Below are 23,337 nucleotides of genomic sequence, written 5' to 3'. Positions count from 1 at the left end.
ACCACACACGGGGCGCCGGGTCAGCACTTTCAGGGCATAGGGCTAGCTTTCATTATAAGAATTTATGTACTTAGTATTTAGTTGAATTTTGGAAATAAATCGTGACGGTCATCGTCTCCCGAAACCTAAGTCTTCTCATTCGCGCAGTACCGCGCGTCCTAAGTAAAAACCTGAATAAGGAAATAATTAATTGGCACCCAACGCGTTCGTAAGACCCTCGATCCGTTAAAATAAAAAATAAAATAAAAAACGCGTTCGTAAGACCCTCGATCCGTTAAAATAAAAAATAAAAAAAACGAGTTCGTAAGACCCTCGAACAGTTAAAAATAAAGACATTTTAAAAACCAATTCGCCAACTCCGTCAAACCGGCAGCAGCAATTAAAAGAAGGAAGATAACAGGAGCATCAGCAGCAATTTAATTTTTCTACAATTAAATAAAAACCATGTAAGTGGAGTGTTCATTGATATTTTTCCCCGAATTTTTTTTAAAATCAGAATATTTTCCAAAAACTAATTTTGACAATTATAAAATAACAAAATAAATAAAAATATTTCAAGAGTCTAAAAAATAAAAAAGGCACAAGCTCGGGAAATAATTTTTCAAAATTTTATTTTTCCGACAAAGAAATTAAATACAGTGGGAACAAAATTCTTTGTTTGTTGTTCTTTGTGTTAAAACATATGAGTGATAGTGAGATAGAAGAATAGTTAAAAAAATTCCGAAAGCTAAAAAGCGCGGATAATTTTCAAGTAGACCAAAACAACTTAAATATGGCAATGACCAACGACCAATTAAAGGCCATAATGGAGGGCGCGGTTGCAAGCGCACTCGCCGCACAGGAAAAAAATTTCGAACAAAAATTACAGGACGTTCAGAAGCGCCTAGGTGGTGTTAATATCGGTACACCAGAAGTTGAAACATACAGAGATGCAGATATCAGAATAGGTATTACATGTAATGAGACCTTAGATATTATGAAGTCCCTGCCGGACTTCGAGGGTAAAAATGAGACGTACGTCTCATGGAGAAAAGCGGCGCACACCGCATATAAAGTGTACGAAAAATACGATGGTAGTTCCAAACATTACCAAGCTTTAGGGATACTAAGAAATAAAATAAAAAATTCAGCCGATATGGTTCTTTCGTCGTTCGACACACCTCTGAACTTTAGGGCCATAATAAATTGACTAGACTTCACATACGCGGACAAGCGGCCGCTATATTTAATAGAACAGGAGATGTCAACGCTCCGCCAAGGAAACATGACACTCTTACAGTACTATGACGAAGTAGAGAAAAAACTGACTCTGCTTATAAATAAGACAATTATGACAACACCGTAGCTGCTCCACTGAACGAAAAATACAGAGCGGATGCGCTACGCGTTTTTATTTCTGGAACAAGAAAATCGCTAAGCGATGTTCTTTTTTCAGCAAGACCATCTGATCTTCCTTCCGCTCTAGCGCTAGCACAGGAAGTAGAGGCTAACCATGAGCGATATATGTTCGCAAGTAATTTTACCCGTAGCACGGAGGAAAAACTCCAAAGTTCCGAACAGAGACAACTGGCCAGAGAAAGAAATCCGGTAACAGAATCTAGATTCCACCCGGAGGGTAAAAACCCCCATTTTAATAAAAGGCCAAGACAGCCACTTAGACAAGATCCGGTACAGCCAATGGACGTCGATAGCTCATCTCGCTTTAGACAGCCAACTCAAAACCAACAAAGTGGTCCGTTTCAAAGACAGCCCCAAAACAGTCAATGGCAGACAAGTCCACAAAATTTCCAAGCGAACGCTTACAATAACCAGGGACTGGCAAGTAAAAAGCCTAAAAATAGTAGCGCTAGGTACACAGGACCGAAACATCAAAGAATAAACCATTTAGCGTTAGACAACGATTTATCGAACGAAAACAATGACGAATACCCTACAGTAGCAGAGGAAGAAGATGTAGACGATGACCTTGTAGAATATGACGAAATAAATTTTTTAGGCATAACTCCCTGCTCCCATTCATAGAAAGGGATATCGCAGGGAGGAAAATCAAACTTTTGATAGACACAGGGGCTTCCAAAAATTATATCAAGCCTATGAAAGAATTAAAAAACATTATTTACGTCAATAAACCTTTTTCTGTAAAATCAATCCATGGTCACAACACCATAAATAAAAAATGTATGATGCACCTTTTTAACACAACTACAACATTTTTCTTACTACCGAACTTAACGACCTTTGACGGAATAATCGGACTAGACTTACTAAAAAAAACTGATGTCGTACTCGACCTAAAAGACAAGAAATTAATAACTAATAGCAGTGCAGAAGAAATTAAATTTTTAAAATGTGCAAATGTTAATTTTACAAAGGTTGAGGATATTGAGGTACCCCAGGAAATTTCAGAAAAATTCCAGGACATGTTGGGAAATCGCACAGGAGTATTCGCAGAGCCGAACGAGGCGCTGCCTTACAATACTAATATCATTGGTACTATCCGGACAGAGAACGAAGACCCAATATATTCAAAATTGTACCCATACCCGATGGGTGTGTCCGACTTTGTAAATAAAGAAACAAAAGCCATGTTACGAGACGGCATAATCCGACCATCTCGGTCTCCGTATAACAACCCTGTTTGGGTTGTAGATAAAAAAGGACCGATGAGCAGGGAAACACAAAAAAACGCCTAGTAATAGACTTCCGAAAACTTAACTTAAATACAATAGACGACAAATACCCTATCCCGAATGTTGTTTTTATCCTGGCAAATTTAGGGAGGGCGAAACACTTTACCACATTGGATTTGAAGTCTGGTTTCCACCAGATACTTCTCGCCGAAAACGACAGAGAGAAAACAGCCTTCTCAGTAGGAAATGGGAAATATGAATTTTGCAGACTGCCCTTTGGATTGAAGAACGCGCCCCGCATTTTTCAGAGACCCATCGATGATGTGCTCAGAGAACAAATAGGGAAATCATGCTATGTCTATGTCGATGACGTAATTATTTTTTCAGAAAATATGCACGATCATGTGAAACACATAGCATGGGTCTTGGACAAATTATATGAGGCCAACATGAGGGTTTCGCGTGAAAAATCTAATTTCTTTAAAGAAAGCGTAGAGTATTTAGGTTTCGTAGTTTCACGAGGAGGCATAAGAACATGGACGGTAAACCCATAACCATGATATCACGAACTTTAAAAGACAGGGAACTAAATTTTGCAACAAACGAAAGAGAGTTGTTGGCAATTGTGTGGGCCTTAAAGAGCCTCAGAAATTACCTATACGGCGTAAAAAATTTAAACATTTTTACTGACCACCAACCACTAACTTTCGTCGTCTCAGATCGCAATCCAAACGAAAAAATTAAGCGCTGGAAAGCTTTCATTGACGAGCACAATGCACAAATTTTTTACAAGCCAGGAAAAGAGAACTACGTTGCTGACGCGCTGTCCCGACAGCACATTCATTCGCTAGAAGAAGATGCGCAGTCAGATATTGCCACAATACATAGCGAATGATCACTAACCTACACCATCGAAAAAACGGACAAGCCGGTCAACTACTTTCGGAACCAAATAATAATAGAAGAAAGCGGAATTGCTTCAGTTAGAACGGTCATTATGTTTGGTGAAAAGACTCGACATCTCTTACATTTCTCGGATAGAGAAACACTTATGCAGAAAATATGTGATGTGGTCAAGAAGGACGTAGTCAATGCAATTTTTTGCAAACTACCAGTACTGGCATTTATCCAACATTAATTAATAGAAACATTTCCGACAACCACTTTTCGTTACACAAACCGCATGGTGACCGACATCTTAGACAAAAACGAACAAAAAGAAATTACTGTGTCAGAACATAACAGGGCTCATAGAGCTGGACAGGAAAACGTGAAGCAGATCATGCAGGACTATTTTTTTCCCAAAATGACTCATATGGCAAATGAGGTCGTCGCAAATTGTAAAATGTGCCAGAAGGCAAAATATGATCGACACCCTCAGAAACAGATTCTCGGGGAAACAGCTATTCCCTCATACACGGGCGAAATATTACATATTGACATATTTTCGACCGACAAAAAATACTTTCTTACTTGTGTAGATAAATTTTCAAAATTTTCAATTGTCCAACCAATTGCTTCCAGAACCAGACGTACAAACCGCGATCTTACAACTTATAAATTTCTATCTAACGACGAAAAACAATTTATTGCGATAATGAGCCTTCTATAAAATCCGAAACAATTAAGTCCCTTTTAAATAACCGGTTTAACGTACAAATCGTTAATGCACCGCCTCTTCATAGTACATCGAACGGACAAGTGGAAAGATTCCACAGTACACTGACAGAAATTGCACGGTGCTTAAAAATTGAAAGAAGTATTGAAGACACTGTTGAACTAATACTTCTCGCGGCTATAGAATATAATAGAACTATTCACTCAGTAACAAATAAAAGACCCATTGACATAATACACTCATCGACCATTGAGCTCAACACAGAAATTAGGGATAAAGTCTTAAATGCCCAGAACATTCAACTACAAAGATTGAACAAAACAAGACAAGACAGAAATTTTCAGGTAGGAGACAAGGTTCTTGTGAAATCAAATAAGAGGTTGGGAAACAAACTTTCAGATTTGTACTCCGAGGAAACCGTCGAAGCAGACTTAGGGACCACAGTCTTAATAAAAGGGATGGTGGTCCATAAGGACAATTTGAGGTAATTACAATAAATCTTATTTTTCTTTTTATTTTTATCTTCGACACACTAGGATTTGGATGATTCTACTCCTCGCCGTACCAATAGCAGCTAAAATGACCGACTACACGACCTCAAATTACATACCAATCATAGACGGGCATGTGACTATTTGGAGAGACTTCCAATACCTCAAACACTCAACCAACTTAACCATGTACTCGGAAATAGTTAAAGAAACAGAAGAAAAGTGAAACCATTTCCCCCAGTCACATATGAGGCAGATATTAGACTTAGATTTACGACACATTAAGACTCTCATAGATACCGTAAATGTTCATCATAGACACGTTAGAAGCATAAATTTATTAGGCACCGCATTAAAAATCGTAGCCGGTACTCCAGATTTTGATGACTTTGAGAACATTAAATTTAGGCAGAAAGAACTCATAGAATCAGAAAGTAGACAAATAAACATTAACACAAAGACCCAGGAACAAATAAACATCCTAACAAACACGGTAAACATTTTAGTAAAAAATGCAAAAGCAAAACAGATAAATACAGAAAATTTATATGAGAACTTGCTATCAAGAAATATAATTATTATTTCCGAACTCGAGGCCTTAATGTTGTCGGTTACTCTTGCAAAAATTGGAATAATCAATCCCGCGATTTTAGACTCAAATGACTTACAAAATTTAATCAATGAACATTCCACAAATGTTACTATAACCGATCTAATGGAAGTAGCTCAAATTAAAGTTTTATTAAATAATAACTTTTTACACTTTATATTAAAATATCCTAAGCCCTACATAGCTTGTAAGAAAATAATCTTGCACCCCGTTGAACACAACGGCACTATTCTTAATTTTGCTGAAGGCGATAGTATAGCTGACTGCGGTAACAAAATCATGCCGATTGGAAACTGCAGCGCTGCCCTTACGACAACATTCTGCAGAGAACTGCCCTATGCAACATGCGCACAACAACTCCACTCAGGAGGCAACGCACACTGTTCGACTCGCACCAGCCACCTCGAGCCACTAACAATCATCGATGACGGCGTTATTATTCTCAATGACGGAACAGCTACGGTCAATGGACAACTGGTAACTGGGAGCGACACCTGCGGATATTGCACAACGACGGTAGCAGAAGCCCAAGCTTCGGTCAGCGCTATCAGCGGGCAATGCACTGCGACGCAACCGACGGCTACCCAACACCACACACGGGACGCCGGGTCAGCACTTTCAGGGCATAGGACTAGCTTTCATTATAAGAATTTATGTACTTAGTATTTAGTTGAATTTTGGAAATAAATCGTGACGGTCATCGCCTCCCGAAACCAAGTCTTCTCATTCGCGCAGTACCGCGCGTCTTAAGTAAAAACTCTAATAAGGAAATAATTAATTAATACATTTATATACATTTATTAGTTCAGTTTAGCGCACCACTATTTTGTACACTCAGAAATTCGCATTCTATGGGCGTACTCAAATTTCGACAACTACATTAATTTTTACACATGCAAATTAATTATCATTATTTTTGCGTATTCATTTAAATATATAAAAAAACATATCCTAATATTACTAAATACGGTTCACTTTAGCAAGGTATTCCACAAAATTTAAGGTTTTAACTGAGACGTTGACAAAAGTTTATACATAAATAACAAGGTCAGCTGTTATTAGCAGGTCGTAATAGTCAGGTTGTTTAAGAAGAAAAATAAGATTTTACGAGCTCTGGTTCTGTCAACATGTATATCTATCTAGAGCCGTTAATAACGATCTGTAACTTAAAACCTACAAGGGTGCAGTGCCGAACAATTGTAATCTTAAGTACAGGCCACTTGACCCTGACCATAAATATAGTTCTCACACTGCACAAAAGGTCGCCTTGCGGGAGACCGTTGATAAGGCTCCCGCTCAGGCTTATAGATGTGGTCTCTGTGTAGACCATCGATGAGGATATTATAAGAATTTCATGTTAGTTAAGTAAGCGAAGACTTAGAAAAATAAAGTCAGTTTTAATACAGAACTCAAATGTGTAGGTTGTTTTCCTTATTACAGGAATCCCTTACATTTTGGTCATTCGAGCCTTTTTTTCCTTGCGGAACAATTGGCCAGACTACTTTGCAGTTTTCCCCCACCAGTGGTAACAAACTAAGAGAAATTGTGCACCTTAAAGATTCTGTCAAGTGCTAGACACTTGCAGCTAAAGGTTGCAAATAGATTCACACGATTGTTAAGAAACAAGTGTTAAGAAGAAACAAGTGTTGAACAAAAAAAAAAGCATAAAGATAAATAAAGAGTCTTTTTTGTTTTTTAAAGTACCTTAAAGATTCTGTTTTCTTTTAAACAGCTAAAGGTCGCTACCCATTGAGCGTTTCCGAGGCCATAACATCGGAAAAATAAAACATAATCAAGTCAGCGTTAAAAGGAGAAGCCAAGAACGTGGTTTCCTATTTACTGCTAGGCACTGGAGATAACTATGAAGCTGCTTGGGAGTTGCTAACCAAGCGGTATGAGAACAGAAGAAAAATTTTCTCTGATCATATTAATAGGCTTATGGATTTACCCAATCTAAATTTGGAATCCAATAAGCAAATTAAAACATTTATTGACACAATTAATGAGTGTGTTTGTTTGTTTATTTAAAAATACAATGGTAGGTGTGGGGATCTGTGGGTTGGCTTATCCAAAATTAAGTCATTACTGCTTCAGGTTTTTGGGATTATTTATTACAAAACAAGAGAGAACGCTATAGTCGGGTGCCCCACTTATCAGATACCCGTTCACTCAGGTAAAGGGAGTGCGAGGAAGATGGAGATAGAAACTTTGATCATGCATAACTTTTTAACGAATGGTCCGATTTGAAAAATTTCTTCTACATTTCGATAGGTATTGATAAACACAATAAAACTGCATTTTTACTTTTCCGAAATAATTAAATTTTTAAAATCGTATATTAGCGATTGTGGGCGTTAAAGGGGGCGTGGTACCTTTTTGAAACAAACTTGCGCTGCGTAGGAACTCCTAGAATCTGCATGCAAAATGCCAATCTTCTAGCTTTTATAGTTTCCGAGATCTCAGCGTTCATACGGACAGACAGACGGACAGACGGACAGACAGACGGACATGGCTATATCGACTCGGCTAGTGACCCTGATCAAGAATATATATACTTTATAGGGTCGGAAACGCTTCCTTCTAGCTGTTACATACTTTTGCACGAATACAATATACCCTTTTACTCTACGAGTAACGGGTATAAAAATGAAGACCGAGAAAACAGGGCAAATTTTGACTTTACATTATTTTTTTTTTTTTTTTTTTAAGCATTGACAAATTAAAATTTAGTTATCGTAGGCAAATTTAATCACACAATAAACGTGGATGTTGTAAATTGTGTGTAACACGATTAATATAGCCAAATAGTTGATGATTAGGTATGATTCGCAATCGTTTTCGTCCTTCTTGGGAGTCAGTAATGATGGTTGTGTCTCTGTTCAACATCTAACAGCTGCTGATGTTCAGTCTGCGGTTCAAACTCTCGGTATAGTTATATTATTAAATAAGGAGCGTGTGTGTGTCAAGTGTCGTGGATAGGCCTTACAGTCGCCGGTCACATTGAATTAGAGATATAGAAAAAGAACAATTAAATAGACATCTGATCATACAGTTAACAAAGAAAGAAGCCAACCGAATGAATAAAAAATCAACAGTAATCGTAAAGTGCCCATGGGCAAGGCAAGCGAACCTGACCCGTAGTCCTACGTTCTTCTCTCTCTCTCTCCACATCCTAGACAAACTGATGATGATGCTGTTCATGCTGTTCGGTCACCTTGAGGTAGGAATCCTCGCCCAGCAGCAACACACTGGTCGCCGAGCCGTCGTGCGGATATAAGTAAACGGCAAACTGTCCGCTTTATGTGCCCGCCGCGGAACTTCCGCCAAACGTTTTAAACGGGTAGTCCGTTGATCTGCTGAGGTGTCAGCACCAAGCTGCCCGTGTTTCCGCCGACTCCTTCTCCTGCTTCTGATCCTGTTTCTGCACCTACTCCTGCGGATGAAGCTGCATTCTGTTTGGTCCTGTTGCACTTCCCTGCTGTCCTTGTCAGTCAATTTATATTATAAAATTAAAGGCACAATTATCCGAAGATGTGGATGCAGTTTTTGCCCACATAATACTTCGGAAATTTAACAAGGATTCTCTAAATTTATATGAGAGTTATGTTAAAAGGACAAAGGAAATTCAAACACTTCCTGATGTCATGGAGTTTTTAGAGCAAAGACTCAGCTCCATTTCCTCTTTTCCACAGGAAAATAAATCTTTGAAAAAAGAATTTCAAATCAAAAGCAGCAAAGAAAATTGTTCTTGTTGTAATTTACCAACCCATAATATAACACAGTGTTATAAATTTAAGGGAATGGAACCAGCAGAAAGAAATGACTGGGCAAAGAAAAGACACATTTGTTTAAAGTGTCTAAAGCATTCAAGCAATAAAAAGTGCACTAATGAAATTCTTTGCTTGAATTGCAAGAAACCGCACCACACGCTTCTTCACATTAACTATAATAGAGAACAAGTGACTACGTGTAGGACGACGGAACAAGTCTTATTGGCCACAGCATTGATTCATGTGAAATCAGCTAGTGGAGGCTTCGAAAAACTCAGAGCGCTGATTGACAGTGGATCTCAGAGTACGATGATATCGGAGAAAGCTTCACAAATTCTCAAGTTGCCAAAAATAAAAAATTATACTGAGATTAGTGGAGTTTCCTCGATAAAAAAATGGCATATCAAAGCATAAAATAAAACTAAACATTAAACCTTTAAAAGAAAGGAAAAATGAATTAGTAGTGGAGGCAATTGTCCTCCCAAAATTAATGAAGTCGTTGCCAATGCGCTCATTAAACATTAATAAAACGAGGTGGCAAAACTACCCATTAGCCGATCCCGAGTTTAACAAGCCAGGTCGAGTGGACTTAATTATAGGAGCCGATTTATATGCAAAAATTCTTCAGAAAGGAGTAATAAAGATAGACGGTCTTCTTGGTCAACTTTGGTTGGATAGTGTCTGGATGCACCAAATCAAAAGGAAGTAACACGGTAGTTGCAACCAAGATAGAGTATAAGGACTTGAAAAGATTTTGGGAATTGGAAGAAGAAGGTACAGATGATAAAGTGGGAGTTGTAAATGTTAAGATCCAATAAGCTTTATGTAAAAGACCGATAACAAAAATCGGACCTTTAATTGGTGCAAAACAAGCCGATCATGTTATGGAAAAGGCAGTTGAAAACAAAAAAAGGGTTTCACCTAGCTTTTCTAAATTAGGCACTGTCATGGCAATGCTATTGCTTACAATGTTCTGTCAAGTGTCAGGAGCAGCAACAATAAAAGATGAGAATAAATCATTTAGCATTCAAAATATAAATAACACGGCTGCCATATACTAGGATCCACTAGGAGATGTAGAAATTATAAGCGCATCATGGAACCTGGTGATTTACTATAATATGGATGCCTATTTTCACATAATTCAGAAAAGTAATGTGCTAATTCAAAAAATGAGAATTGTTTGCGGGAAGCTACATAGCTTTGAGGATCAATGCAATATCGTTTTAGATAATATGCAAAATCAATTAATAGAACTTAGGGAAAATAATAATCTATTCATGATGCAAAAGAGATCAAGAAGCAAACGTGCTCCTTTCGAATTCATGGGTTCATTATATGACATTTTATATGGAATAATGGATGAGGATGATAGGAAGCAACTAGAAGAAAATATAAGAAATCTATTAGACAATCAGCACAATTTAAATGAGTTAGTTCAGAAGCAAACTTCAGTGGTAGATTCCACTACAAATTAATTAAAGGAAACGACTGAAGAAATTAACGATAACTGTAAGAATATGCATACTAGAATTGAAAATATGACTGAAGTTCTTAAAAAAAGTTATTATGTTTATAAGGAATCGATTAATTTCTTTATGATAACCAAACAATTTAACGCATTGATTGAAGAAGGTGAAAGGGTGCAGGCAGCAATTATAAGTCTGTTAATTGACATTAATCATGGTAGATTAAACACAAACATCCTTAAGCCAAATCAATTACAAAATGAGATATCCAAAATTCAAGGTAGCCTTTCCGAAACATTAGTTCTTCCAGAGAAAAAAAAAGGTACTGAGCTTAAGGAAGTCTATACGCTATTGACAGCTAGGGGATTATTTATCGAAAATAAGTTGATTATAAATGCTAAAATTCCTCTATTTAGTAGACATCCATCTAAGCTTTTTAGAATTATTCCTTTACCAATACAGAATGAAGACAGAATGATTATGGTTCATATTTCTTCGGAATATTTAATTTATAACTTTGAAATCGATTCTTATCACGTAATGTCCGAATCAACTTTAAGTCAATGTCAAATATGGCAGCAAAATAAGAGAATTTGCAAAGGAAGTTGGCCTTGGAATTCTGCGAATGACAATTCTTGCGAAGTGCAACCACTTAAGCCAAACAGAGTTTTAAACTGTATATACAAAACATCTTATTGGACAGAGCTAGAAAAGAAACTTTTCTTTTTGTTGGTTGTTTAAGGTTCCTTTTAATTCCAAGATAAGAGTACAGTGTACGAATGCACAAATTCAGTTACTTGATTTACCAACGCAAGGAATTCTAAGTATTGCGCCAGATTGTGCTGCTAGAACGGATGATAAGATTTTGAGTGCCCATCATATTATTAAATCTGAATATGAAGAAGTCTTATTATCACCGTATGTAGGAGATATTACTCAAATCCCAAAGGTGGCTTGGGATCCATTGAAATTGGATTCTATTAATCATACTGTTGAGATTGCACGCCTAAATAAAGAAATTAAATATTTAAAAGAAAATCATATTTAATTCAAAGATTTGCATTTTCATCATATTTCCGGACATGCTTCTTTAGGAATCGGTTTAATAATAACAATAATCATGGTAATATATGCCATTAGAAAATGTGCTACAAGGCAACGATTGCAAGCCATTACTTTCGCCGGACCGTTGCAAGGTGTCTTATAATAAGGTAAAATCAAATAAATAAATATATCGAGTTAAAAATACAGTCCACTAATTTTATGTTTGCATTGTTAACGAAAAGAATTGATGTATTAATAACCTGTACACCTCACCTTGCCGGCCCTTGGCAGAATGTTCAAGAAGATCACTAATTATCATAAATATAAGATTTTACGAGCTCTGGTTCTGTCAACATGTATATCTATCTTGAGCCGTAAATAACGATCTGTAACTTAAAACCTACAAGGGTGCAGTGCCGAACAATTGTAATCTTAAGTACAGACCACTTGAGCCTGACCATAAATATAGTTCTCACACTGCACAAAAGGTCGCCTTGCGGAAGACCGTTGATAAGGCTCCCGCTCATAAGGATATTATAAGAATTTCATGTTAGTTACGTAAGCGAAGAGTTAGAAAAATAAAGTCAGTTTTAATACAGAACTCAAAAGTGAAGGTTGTTTTCCTTATTACAGGAATCCCTTACACAGATGGATTACTTTACACGGAAAAGGATTAAGGAGTCAGTCGCAAATATATAGTTGCTATATACGAATCTATCCATGTAGAGAAATGGTAAAGGCGGTTGGGCGTGAAATATGTTGGCACCGTACTTTAAAACTTATTGGGTCAATATTTATCGGCACACCGAGAAAGTTTCAAATTTAAATTATTAACAAGAAAGGAAACAAACATCGGAAAGTTTATATACATACCCTTGTAGTTATTACAAAACGACTTCATTTCGATTTCTGTACCTATATTATTAAAACCAATGAAACTATGTCGATTTTGCGCTGCATTGTTTCTATGGCAGCTATATGATATTGTTGTCCGATTTTGACAAAACTAAAAACGTACTTCTGATATAGTAAATAATTCTATACTCAAAGGAATATTTTAATAAATAGCCAAAATAGCAATATAAAAAAAAAATTAAAAACAAAGTTCTACTTTTTATACCCTTGCAGAGGGTATTATAATTTTGGTCAAAATGTGCAACGCAGTGAAGGAGTCATCTCCGACCCTATAAAGTATATATATTCTTGATCAGGATCACCTCCTGAGTTGATATAGCCATGTCCGTCTGTCTGTTTCTACGCAAACTAGTCTCTCAGTTTTAAAGCTATCGAACTGAAACTTTGCACACACCCTTCTTTCCTTTGCACGCACTATATATGTCGGAACGGCCGACTATATCCTATAGCTGCCATATAACTGATTGATCGGAAATGCCATAACTTTGGTGTTTGTAAAGTTAGAAAGTTGGGATTTTCTACGGGTGTTATTTTTGGCCAATCAATCCGACCTAACAAATTTCATAAGGATCGGCCGACTATATCGTATAGCTGCCATATAACTGAACGATTGGAAATGCAATAACTTTGTTGTTTGTTAAGTTAGGAAGTTGGGATTTTCTATATTTTTATATTTGGCTAATCAATCCGACCTACCAAATTTTATAAGGATCGGCCGACTATATCCTATAGCTGCCATATAACTGATTGATCGGAAATGCCATAACTTTGGTATTTGTTAAGTTAGGATGTTGGGATTTTTTATGAGTATTAAGAATGCATCATATGAATAATTTTGGAGAATATAATTTACGGAGTATTCTGCAAGGTATTCTTCGGCTCCGCCCGAAATTAGCTTTCCTTTCTTGTTTATTTTTTTTTCGATTGTTCCTATGGGACTTATATAGTACCTGCAATAGAAAAAAAACTTTTGGGAAAGTTTTAAGCAGATAGGTTTAAAACTGAGGAAGTAGTTTGCGTAGAAACGGACGGATGGACGGACGGTCGGATGGACAGACGGATGAACAGACGGACGAACAGACGGACATGGCTAAATCGAGTCTCCTGGTCAGGTTGATCAAGAATATATATGCTTTATAGGGTCGGAAATGTCTCCCTCTGCAAGGGTATAAAAAGATTTAATTTAAAAACGGAGTTTATATACTATATATGAGAGAGCGGTAAGGAACTAAGAAACTGTTAGCGGAGACGAGGATGCTGCTTGCACTCAGCTTGGGGTGTTGGGACTGCTGTCCAGAAGATGGCGCCACCTTAAATTTTTGAATTGCTGATACCTGAGCAACAGTTATATTATAGTCGATACCCTCGACTATAGCGTTCTTTTTGTTAAGTTTCGGACGAATTTTAGACCAAAAAGAGTTATATCGCAATTCAGTTGATAAAAAAAACGGCATTATCTATTAAACACATTAAACAGTTTAATAAATACACAGGCAATCTGAGTCACTAAGACACTACACAGACACTTTTACATATCTAAATAGGATATAGTGACTAATATTCAACGCAAAAGCATGGATTGTCAAAGGGTAGTTCATCCAAGTAAAATTTTGAAATCAGCAGCCAACTTGGAAGAAAGTACAATTTTCGATCAAATTATAAATTTAGACTGTCAAAAATTAAAATGTTGAAAATGGGGAACGCCTTAGAAGGAAACCAAGGAGCCCCTGAGGACGTCAAGCGTTATTAAGCCGCATATAAATAGTTGCTCTATACATTATACACGCCCATTACCTAACAAAATCTCAAAATGTGAATGTCTGAATAGGGTAATTGGACAAAGACTGTGCTACGGTCTAGAAAGGGGCTGACGGAGATCATATGCAATAAGCAAATTAATATGCATTAAATGCATATTACTTCTACGCGAAGAGCCAGCTCTGTAAGGTCGATTGGTGTTAGGGCCCTGTGGCAGCCAGCGTTTCGCTGACCTAAGTAAATTATAATTTTATATGTATATACAAGACTTATAAAAATTCTGTCGGCAACCCAATCAAACTCGTGTTTTCGTCGGGGAACGGCAAATCGACCCAATAAGCCATTAAATGCATATTACTACTAGGCGAAGAGGCAGCTCTGTAAGGTCGCTTGGTGTTAGGGCCTTGGGGCAGCCAGCGTTTCGCTGACCTAACAAAATTTTAATTTCATATATATTTATACAAGATTTACAAAAATTCTGTCGGCAACCCAATCAAACTGGTGTTAAAGGCAAATCGACCGACTTGTCGCCGATGTGAGCGTTGCCAGCTAAAACAAGGAAAAAAGCGTTATAGTAGTAGAGGGAAATATTGCGGATGTCACTAAGGCATCTAAACCTCCACCATAGTAATCCAGCTTCTCCTGCACTTATGGCATATTTTTTTTACCCTTGCAGAGGGTATTATAATTTCAGTCAAAAGTTTGCAACGCAGTGAAGGAGACATTTCCGACCCTATAAAGTGTAAATATTTTTGATCAGGATCAATAGGGGAGTCAATATAGCCATGGCCGTCTGTCAGCCAGTCCGCCTGTCCGTCCTTCTGTCCAATTCTACGCAAACTAGTCCCTCAGTTTTAAGGCTGTTTCTGTTTGAAACTTTCCCAAAAGTTGTCTTTCTATTGCAGGTAGTATATCAGTCGAAACAAGCTGGATCGGGCGACTACATTATATATCAATCGGAAAAAAATTAAAAAATGTATAATTTTTTTGTTTTTTTTTTAAATACTATGGAATTACGGTTTTAATTAAATTAAAATCGGACTTCGACATAGCTTCATGTAGTCCTTTTGTAATAACTGCAAGGGTATATAAACTTCAGCATGCCGAAGTTTGCTTCTTTTCCTGTTCATAAATGGAGTGAACACAACAGAAACCTTACAACGCCATTTATTAACAATTAGGCATACATGTAATAAATACATACAGAATTGGACAATAAAAGAGACGACCCCAACATAGGTCTGGTAATCGGTAGTGACGCCACAGATGAGATTTTATTTTGTATGTCATCCTCAGTTTAAATATACACCTATGCAACAGGGGTTACACCCTAAACCTAAACCTCTCTGGACCAACTGCAAAAGCTGGAAATTAAAACTTAAAGACCGTTACGAAAGTAAAAAGAACTGCGTGAAAACTTACTGAGCCTCAACGAAGGATTAAAAATCATTTACAGTGAATCACAAGGACCTGATCATCAGACCACTGCTTACTTTCAACAACCAGTTCCACTAGCCATAAACTGGCTAAAAAGGATATTCCTTAATGCTTTTTACTTATATATTGGCATTATATTAATTATACAAGCAATACTTATTTTTAACGTACTAGTTATAATGCAATTGTTTTAAGAAGAATTTTCGTTCGGTGGAGAAATACAGTTGCGGTCATGGAAATAGAAGTGCAACTTAATACAACATTGGAATAGAAATGTTCGGTTCCTTACAGTTATAGCTTGAAAATATATACTATATATACAATTTTTGCTCAAAATGGAATGTAAGGAAGGGAAAAGAGAAAGTACCGTTAGTTTTTGCAAGTTACATGTAATTTTTAAAGATAATAAGATGCATACTGAATTGGCCGTTCATTAAAAAGTAGTGCTTGATTTGAAACGATCTATAACATGTTTTAATTTTTTTTTAAGCGATATTAGTAATTTTAATAAAGAATTAATTATTCTAATGATTAAAATGTCTTCATTGTTTTTAAGTGGGTCGGGGAAAGCATTGCTCTTCCGAAATAAGAAGTTTGATTTCTAAGCTAAAAAATGGAGGAAAAACTTACAAGGAAATTGAAGAAATTGTAGGAAATCGTGGTGGGAAGTTTAAAGCTGCAAATTTGGATGACAGATCCTGCGATATGCCAAGATGCATCCATTTTCGTCCGCAGGGTAAATAAAAAAAAATGTCTGACGATTAGTCTCGAAACACTCGAAGACGAGACAATAATTTGTTTGCCAGAAGTCCCTGAAAGGTTCCACTTTTGACCTGGAGGCACCTAGTAGCAAGAATTCAAGTTACAAATGTGCATAGAAACTGGCCCATCGAAAAGTGGGTGAATATACTTTGGACTGACGAGAGCAAGATTGTTCTATTTGGTGATACAAGGTGTAGAGAGTATGTTTGACGTCCACTTAACAAGGAGTATTGCCCACACCACACAAAGAAGAAAGTTTAACACGGTGGCCTGAGCATCATGATTTGGGCTTGTTTCTCTTATGCTGGTGTGGGTCCCGCCGTCCCATCCATATGATAAATGACATAATGGACAAAAATATGTATGTATGTCGATATTTTAAAAAACAGGATAACGATCACAAGCACATCAATGAGCACGTTAAGGCTTGATTTGCATCCGAAATGATTGACGTAATGCCTTGGCCAGCTTTAACTCGATCGAAAACCTATGGGGGGATGTCAACAGAGCTGTAGTCATTGTGAAACCATCTAGCAAATCTCAACTTTGACAAGTGGTCCAGCAAGCATGGAATGAAATTCCGGTAAAGCGTTGCCAGGACCTTACCGATTATATGCCACGCCGTTGCAACTCCGTGTTGCACAATAAAGGCTATACTACTAAGTATTAGCATATAGATATTAGCAGATCATTATTGTTGAAGATATTTTTAGGTTATAGATGAAGTTTTTCAATTTTAAGTAGCCAAAAAAGCTCTGGCGCACAAACTTTATAAACTAGTATTAAAATATCATCTGAACTATTAATAATAAATATATATATTGTTATTTTCACCATTAGGTTAAAATAAATTGTGGCTATGATTTGGTTTTTCTGCCTAACGTGATGCGCTCAAGTGCACTTCTATTTTCATGACCGCAGCTGTATACTCCACACAACTAAGTATAAGAAATTGCTTCAAAGTTCCGAAACATTATAGTGTCTTCTAGGAATTCTATGATGTTCAAGTCTTCACTTGCGAAAAATGCTTTCGAATTCGAATTAGACCTATTTCAGTTCCAAATTCTGAAACATCCTTATGAAAAAAAAAACATTCTGGCAAGCATTGGCTGGCAAATTTTATTTCGTCAGCAAAGAAAATAATTATTTTAAAATACTTTAGATTATTTTTTATTTATAAAATATATTAAACGTAGTCAGATGAGCGAATGAGCGGTCTTAGCCTCCAACGTGTACCTGAGCCTAATATTTCTAATGCGTTTGCTGCGTTTTCCTTCGCTCGTCGCACTTGCTCTGTAAGTCTCGCCTGAGCCAAAGCTCCTCTCTGATGCCCTCTAGTTTTAGTCTTTATATTTACCAGTCTAGGCCAAATGGGTTTTATTGCTTAGAAAACGATGGTCACCACTACGGAATATAATATATCTTTAAAAATCCGTACGAAAACAATTTCTCTTGTTTGATTTAACAGAGATTTTGGATTTGCCAACTTTGCAGGACAGACGAACTTGCAATACTTAAACTTATTAATGGCACGATTGATTCTGTTTCTTTTTTAAGCAATATTCAGTCTTTCACTCCTGTAAAATTTATATGAGAGTCCCATCCTATATTTGTTGCAATATGCACGACTTATTTCGACTTACCTAACCCGTTTCGAGTTTTGAGGTAGCTTTACAATTATCTGTATCACTTTTTGATTAAGCAGTCTGTCAAGAAACACTTTACACACTGAAAAATAGTTTATTTTTTTACTTTGCAGACAAAAACTAACACCTTCTGTTAAATTTTATCAATTTTTTTATGCATATTTATTGAGTCGATTGTGCTTAATTAACTGGCGCAGAAACATGCAATGAAAACGAAAAATGAAGCAAAATATAATATTACACATTCTTAACACTGTCAAGAAACTCTTTACATATTATGTTTTTTTCTTAAATATAAATAAACGGTACTTTACAGATAGGATTGCTTTTGCACGCAAGCATTTATACATTTTCTGAATGTGCGTCAAATAGTGACGTGTTTTTATACCCGTTACTCGTAGAGTAAAAGGGTATATTGTATTCGTGCAAAAGTATGTAACAGCTAGAAGGAAGCGTTTCCGACCCTATAAAGTATATATATTCTTGATCAGGATCACCTCCTGAGTTGATATAGCCATGTCCGTCTGTCCGTCTGTCTGTCCGTCTGTCTGTCCGTCTGTCTGTCCGTATGAACGCTGAGATCTCGGAAACTATAAAAGCTAGAAGATTGGCATTTTGCATGTAGATTTTAGAAGTTCCTACGCAGCGCAAGTTTGTTTCAAAATGGTGCCACGCCCCCTTTAACGCCCACAATCGCTTATATACGATTTTAAAAATTTAAATATTTCGGAAAAGTAAAAATGCAGTTTTATTGTGTTTATCAATACCTATCGAAATGTAGAAGAAATTTTTCAAATCGGACCATTAGTTAAAAAGTTATGCGTGATCAAAGTTTCTATCTCCATCTCCCTCGCACTCCCTTTACCTGAGTAACGGGTATCTGATAGTCGGGGCACCCGACTATAGCGTTCTCTCTTGTTTAAAATGAGGTGGTCCAGTTGATTTCCATTAATATTAAGCTGGATAAATATGCAGCAAAACTTGCAGAACTGTTTTCTGTTTCACGAAAAACTATTTATAATGTTCTATGTCGCACAGAAAATGGAAGCACAAATGGCTGAAGGATGTAAAATGAAAATAAACGAACAGGAAGACCACATAATCATGCGTAAAATGAACCAAAATCCCCAAATACAATGCATGCTGAGCTGAATTCTGAAGACCCTTTATTACTGACAATAAGCTAAATTTCAAATTTATCCAGGACAATAACTCAACACATAAGGAGAATAATGTGCAGTCATGGCTACTTTATAAATGTGGAAAGGTGAATGATACAGCAAACCAGAGTCCGATCTTAACACTATAGAAACTCTTTTCACAAAAAATTATATATGTTCATTTTTATACCCGTTACTCGTAGAGTAAAAGGGTATATTGTATTCGTGCAAAAGTATGTAACAGCTAGAAGGAAGCGTTTCCGACCCTATAAAGTATATATATTCTTGATCAGGGTCACTAGCCGAGTCGATATAGCCATGTCCGTCTGTCCGTCTGTCTGTCCGTCTGTCTGTCCGTCTGTCTGTCCGTCCGTATGAACGCTGAGATCTCGGAAACTATAAAAGCTAGAAGATTGGCATTTTGCATGCAGATTCTAGGAGTTCCTACGCAGCGCAAGTTTGTTTCAAACTGGTGCCACGCCCCCTTTAACGCCCACAATCGCTTATATACGATTTTAAAAATTTAAATATTTCGGAAAAGTAAAAATGCAGTTTTATTGAGTTTATCAATACCTATCGAAATGTAGAAGAAATTTTTCAAATCGGACCATCGGGAATTGGGGTAATGTTTCAATCTCCTTCCCACAATTATAAAGTAGTATTTTGCTCTTTATGTTTTGAATCATTGTCTTCCCAATCATCTACTGGTTGGCCAATCATAGTAAGACTGAAGGTATAACGTTTTTCCTCACTGTTTTGCAATAGCAGCGGTTTCTTTCGGAAAATTCTTGAACTATTTATGGCGCAGAACTGCTTGACGGACTGTTCCATGTGAAACAACTATGCCACACTCTTCCTGACGCTCCTTGGCAAGGGTTCGCATCGATATTGGCGGGTTTTTGTTCACATAGAACATTAAAAATAATTTTTTTGTGAAACTGAACACGGTTCTGCAAGTTCTCCTAGCTAGTTATCATAGAAAATCAACTACACCACCTAAAAGGTCAACCTTTTAAAAGTCATTTTACAAATTTTAAAAAGTTACTTTTTTCCACGTAAATGATAAGGAATGCAAATATAGCGTTGCTTGCAAAATAATAACAAAACATACTTGAAAATTAAAATGTGAAAAAAGTTTCTTGACAGTGTCAAAAATGTGTAATTTTATATTTTGTTTCATTTTTCGTTTTCAAAGCAGCAGTAGTTTGTTTTTGCATATAAAGTAAAGAAATTAACTTATTTTTCAGTGTGTAAGGTACTTCTTGACATACTCTGCCTATCTTCTCAGCAGTTGTAAATCGTTGCGACCGCCCACTCGATGTGACGCAAAACATGTCGCTAAATATAATGTTGACAGTATGTGTTTTCAACCTACTGAAAAAATAAAAAAAAAACGAGTTTTCAGTATAACTACAAGGGCACTAAAACTTCGGCTTACCGAAGCTAAATTTGGTCTACGTATTTTCTTTGAGTTCAATAAGGCAAGACATCCAGTGCGTACTTTAAAAGGCATTCAAGTTTATATGCAAGCAACCAACGTCGAAAGAAATTTTTGTATTTAGTGTAATCTTTTGTTAATAAACATCCTTGTTTTGTATACTAAAACATAAACTTACAGGCTCATACCTGTTGTCGGAGGGCACGCTTTGTGTCTGTTGTTGTTGTTGTGATTGCTGTTCTGGCTGGATAAGATAGTAGGCAGTCCTAAAAGCGAGGCTAGTACATCTTCTAGCGAGGCGTTGCTTAACGACCGTTCGGGCGCTATATTAATATGAGTAATGAATTACACAGGCCACCAGTTGAATTGTAGCATTAGTTTTTGAGTTTCTATCCATGTAATATGAAGTAAGGATACCAAATATAACAATTCGAAACAAATCAAAAAAAATAATGGGCACCGGTCAAATATCTAAGGACCAAGTCATTTTTTAATTCAAAAACGAAAGTGCGTTTCAATAAAATATATTAACTAAAAAATAATACAAAGGGTAGCCAAAAAAACTTAAAAATATTTTTAAATAAATAAAATCAAACAAATTTAAAAAATATTTCGTTTTATTGATGCCACAAAAAAACAAGCCTGTTTATAAGCTGTTTATATAGTCATATTAATGTATATAAATAACATATCAATAATTCATACAAAAATAATGTTCCAATATTTCTTTTAGTTTTAACTTTGTGTAATTTCTTTAAAAAGTTATTTGCATAGTCGCTATAGAAATGAATAATTTTTTTATTATGTTTATATATTGTCAAATTTCCAATTCGAAGTTTAAATAGTTTTTTGTATAGTCGCAAAAGAAATAAATAAGTTTTTTATTATATATTATATTTTGTTAAATTGCCAATTCGAAGTTTTGTTCGTGAATTTTTCTTTTTTAAAAACCAAGCCTAAAATAGAAAATTCCATTTAACTCTTTAAGTTAAGTTCATTTCGTTTAAATTTTATTAAAATTTCAATGAGAGTAATGTCATAGTTAGCTTAGGCTTTGAAAAGTATGATATAGCCATTTTTTTTAAGATTTGTGGGCCAAAGTGTTATAATTTTAAGAATAATACAATAATTAACTGATAAATTTATTGCTGATATATAATATTAACTAAACATAAAAGTAGTTTTTTTTTAAATGATTGAAAATCATATTTGCGCAAACCCACATTTACAAATCCTTGTATTGGATGATGAATTTTAAATGCGACGCTCTTTGCACCAAATGTAATCAAAATAGAGAATAAAAAGTATAAAAGTGCATTCTCATCTGTTTATATGGGTTGTGTGTTTCTTTATGGAATAGTGGAGTCGATATCTAAGTATTTTTGGTTCTAAGTATATTAGTTTGATTGTGCACACAAACCGTAACAAAAAATGTATTGATCGAGCTAACAACAACTAAGCACAAGTCGCCGATTTTATCTACTCCGGTAAGATGTCAGATATGGATGGTAGACTCACCGCCACCGCCGCCGATACGGCTGAGTCCGTTCATGCGAAGTGGCGGCTGAACTGGGGCGACTAATGGCGAAAGACTTCCGTCTAGATGCAGTTGATGCGGCTGGAATTGATGGAGCTGCTGCTGTTGGTCGCTTTCCAATTCGGAGGAGCTGTTGTCAATCACGGGTGTCTGCGGCGAGTCCAAGGGTCGTGTGCCCACAAAGCTGCTCTCCAGCCAGCACTTCCTGCAGTGAACAGATGGTAAGGGATATTGAGTTAATTAACTTTTCAATAGGGATATTTCATTACAAAGTTAGTTAAATCAATATGATACAAATTAGGAAAAATTAAATTGGTTCAAGATGTTAATGAGAAGGTGAATACTTGAGCTCTCGAGAGTTCGCTCTTTGGACTTATTGTGTTTGAAAAAAAAAACCATTCGATACTAACTTGGCAGACTATTAACTGCAAAAGCTAAATACGTCGAAAAGCCATAACTTTGGTGTTTGTAAAATTAAGAAGTTTGGATTTTCTAAGGGTTTTATTTTTAGCCAGTCAAACCTATATCCTATAGCTGCCATATAACTGATTGATCGGAAATGCATTAACTTTGGTGTTTGTTAAGAGGGTGTAGAAATTTGAGAAAAGCGAAAATTTTTTTTTTTCATAATTCGATAGTTTTGATATTCAAAAATATTTTTCAAAAATCAAATTATTCTTTAAAGTTATAGCCGTTTTAGTGACGTGTCCACTAGACCGGTTGAACGACTGGAACAATAAATGGCTGGAAGCCCGGGCTACCTTAGTATGAATAACTTTCTCTCCTTCTTTCTATAATCATTTGAAGATCATTGTATGTAGCTGGGATAGCTGATTAAGGGAATGTAATTAATACGTAATATTCTATCAGTTACGAAACTTAACGTAAAACTTTAAACGCCACTATATTTCAAGATATAATCAGTCGATTTACTTGAAATTTGGCTTGAATATTCTATTTATCTCTATCGCCGGAACCAACAAAACAAAAAAAATTTTAAATTTATAATATTTTTAAAAATTCGACAAAATGAAAAAATTAGTGAAAAAATC

General features: G+C 36.1%; 1 protein-coding gene across 2 annotated transcripts in view; it reads right to left on the bottom strand.

The window, feature by feature from the left end:
* LOC108052006 overlaps positions 1-23,337 on the bottom strand; it is a 103,979-nt gene that overhangs the window by 3,798 nt on the left and 76,844 nt on the right. Inside the window, exons 6-7 of one of the 2 annotated variants that reach the window (XM_044461482.1) lie at positions 22,267-22,490; positions 20,937-21,071 (exon numbers count right to left, since the gene is read on the bottom strand). In XM_044461482.1, coding sequence (XP_044317417.1) covers positions 20,937-21,071; positions 22,267-22,490 — 359 coding nt within the window. Of the gene's footprint in view, positions 1-20,926; positions 21,072-22,266; positions 22,491-23,337 lie in introns of both variants that reach the window. The other variant, XM_044461483.1, reaches the window with a different exon arrangement.

This window comes from Drosophila rhopaloa, unplaced genomic scaffold, assembly GCF_018152115.1.
Source record: "Drosophila rhopaloa isolate 14029-0021.01 unplaced genomic scaffold, ASM1815211v1 contig_36, whole genome shotgun sequence".
Taxonomy (NCBI): Eukaryota; Metazoa; Arthropoda; class Insecta; order Diptera; family Drosophilidae; genus Drosophila; species Drosophila rhopaloa.
This window is presented reverse-complemented; position numbering and strand designations above follow the sequence as displayed.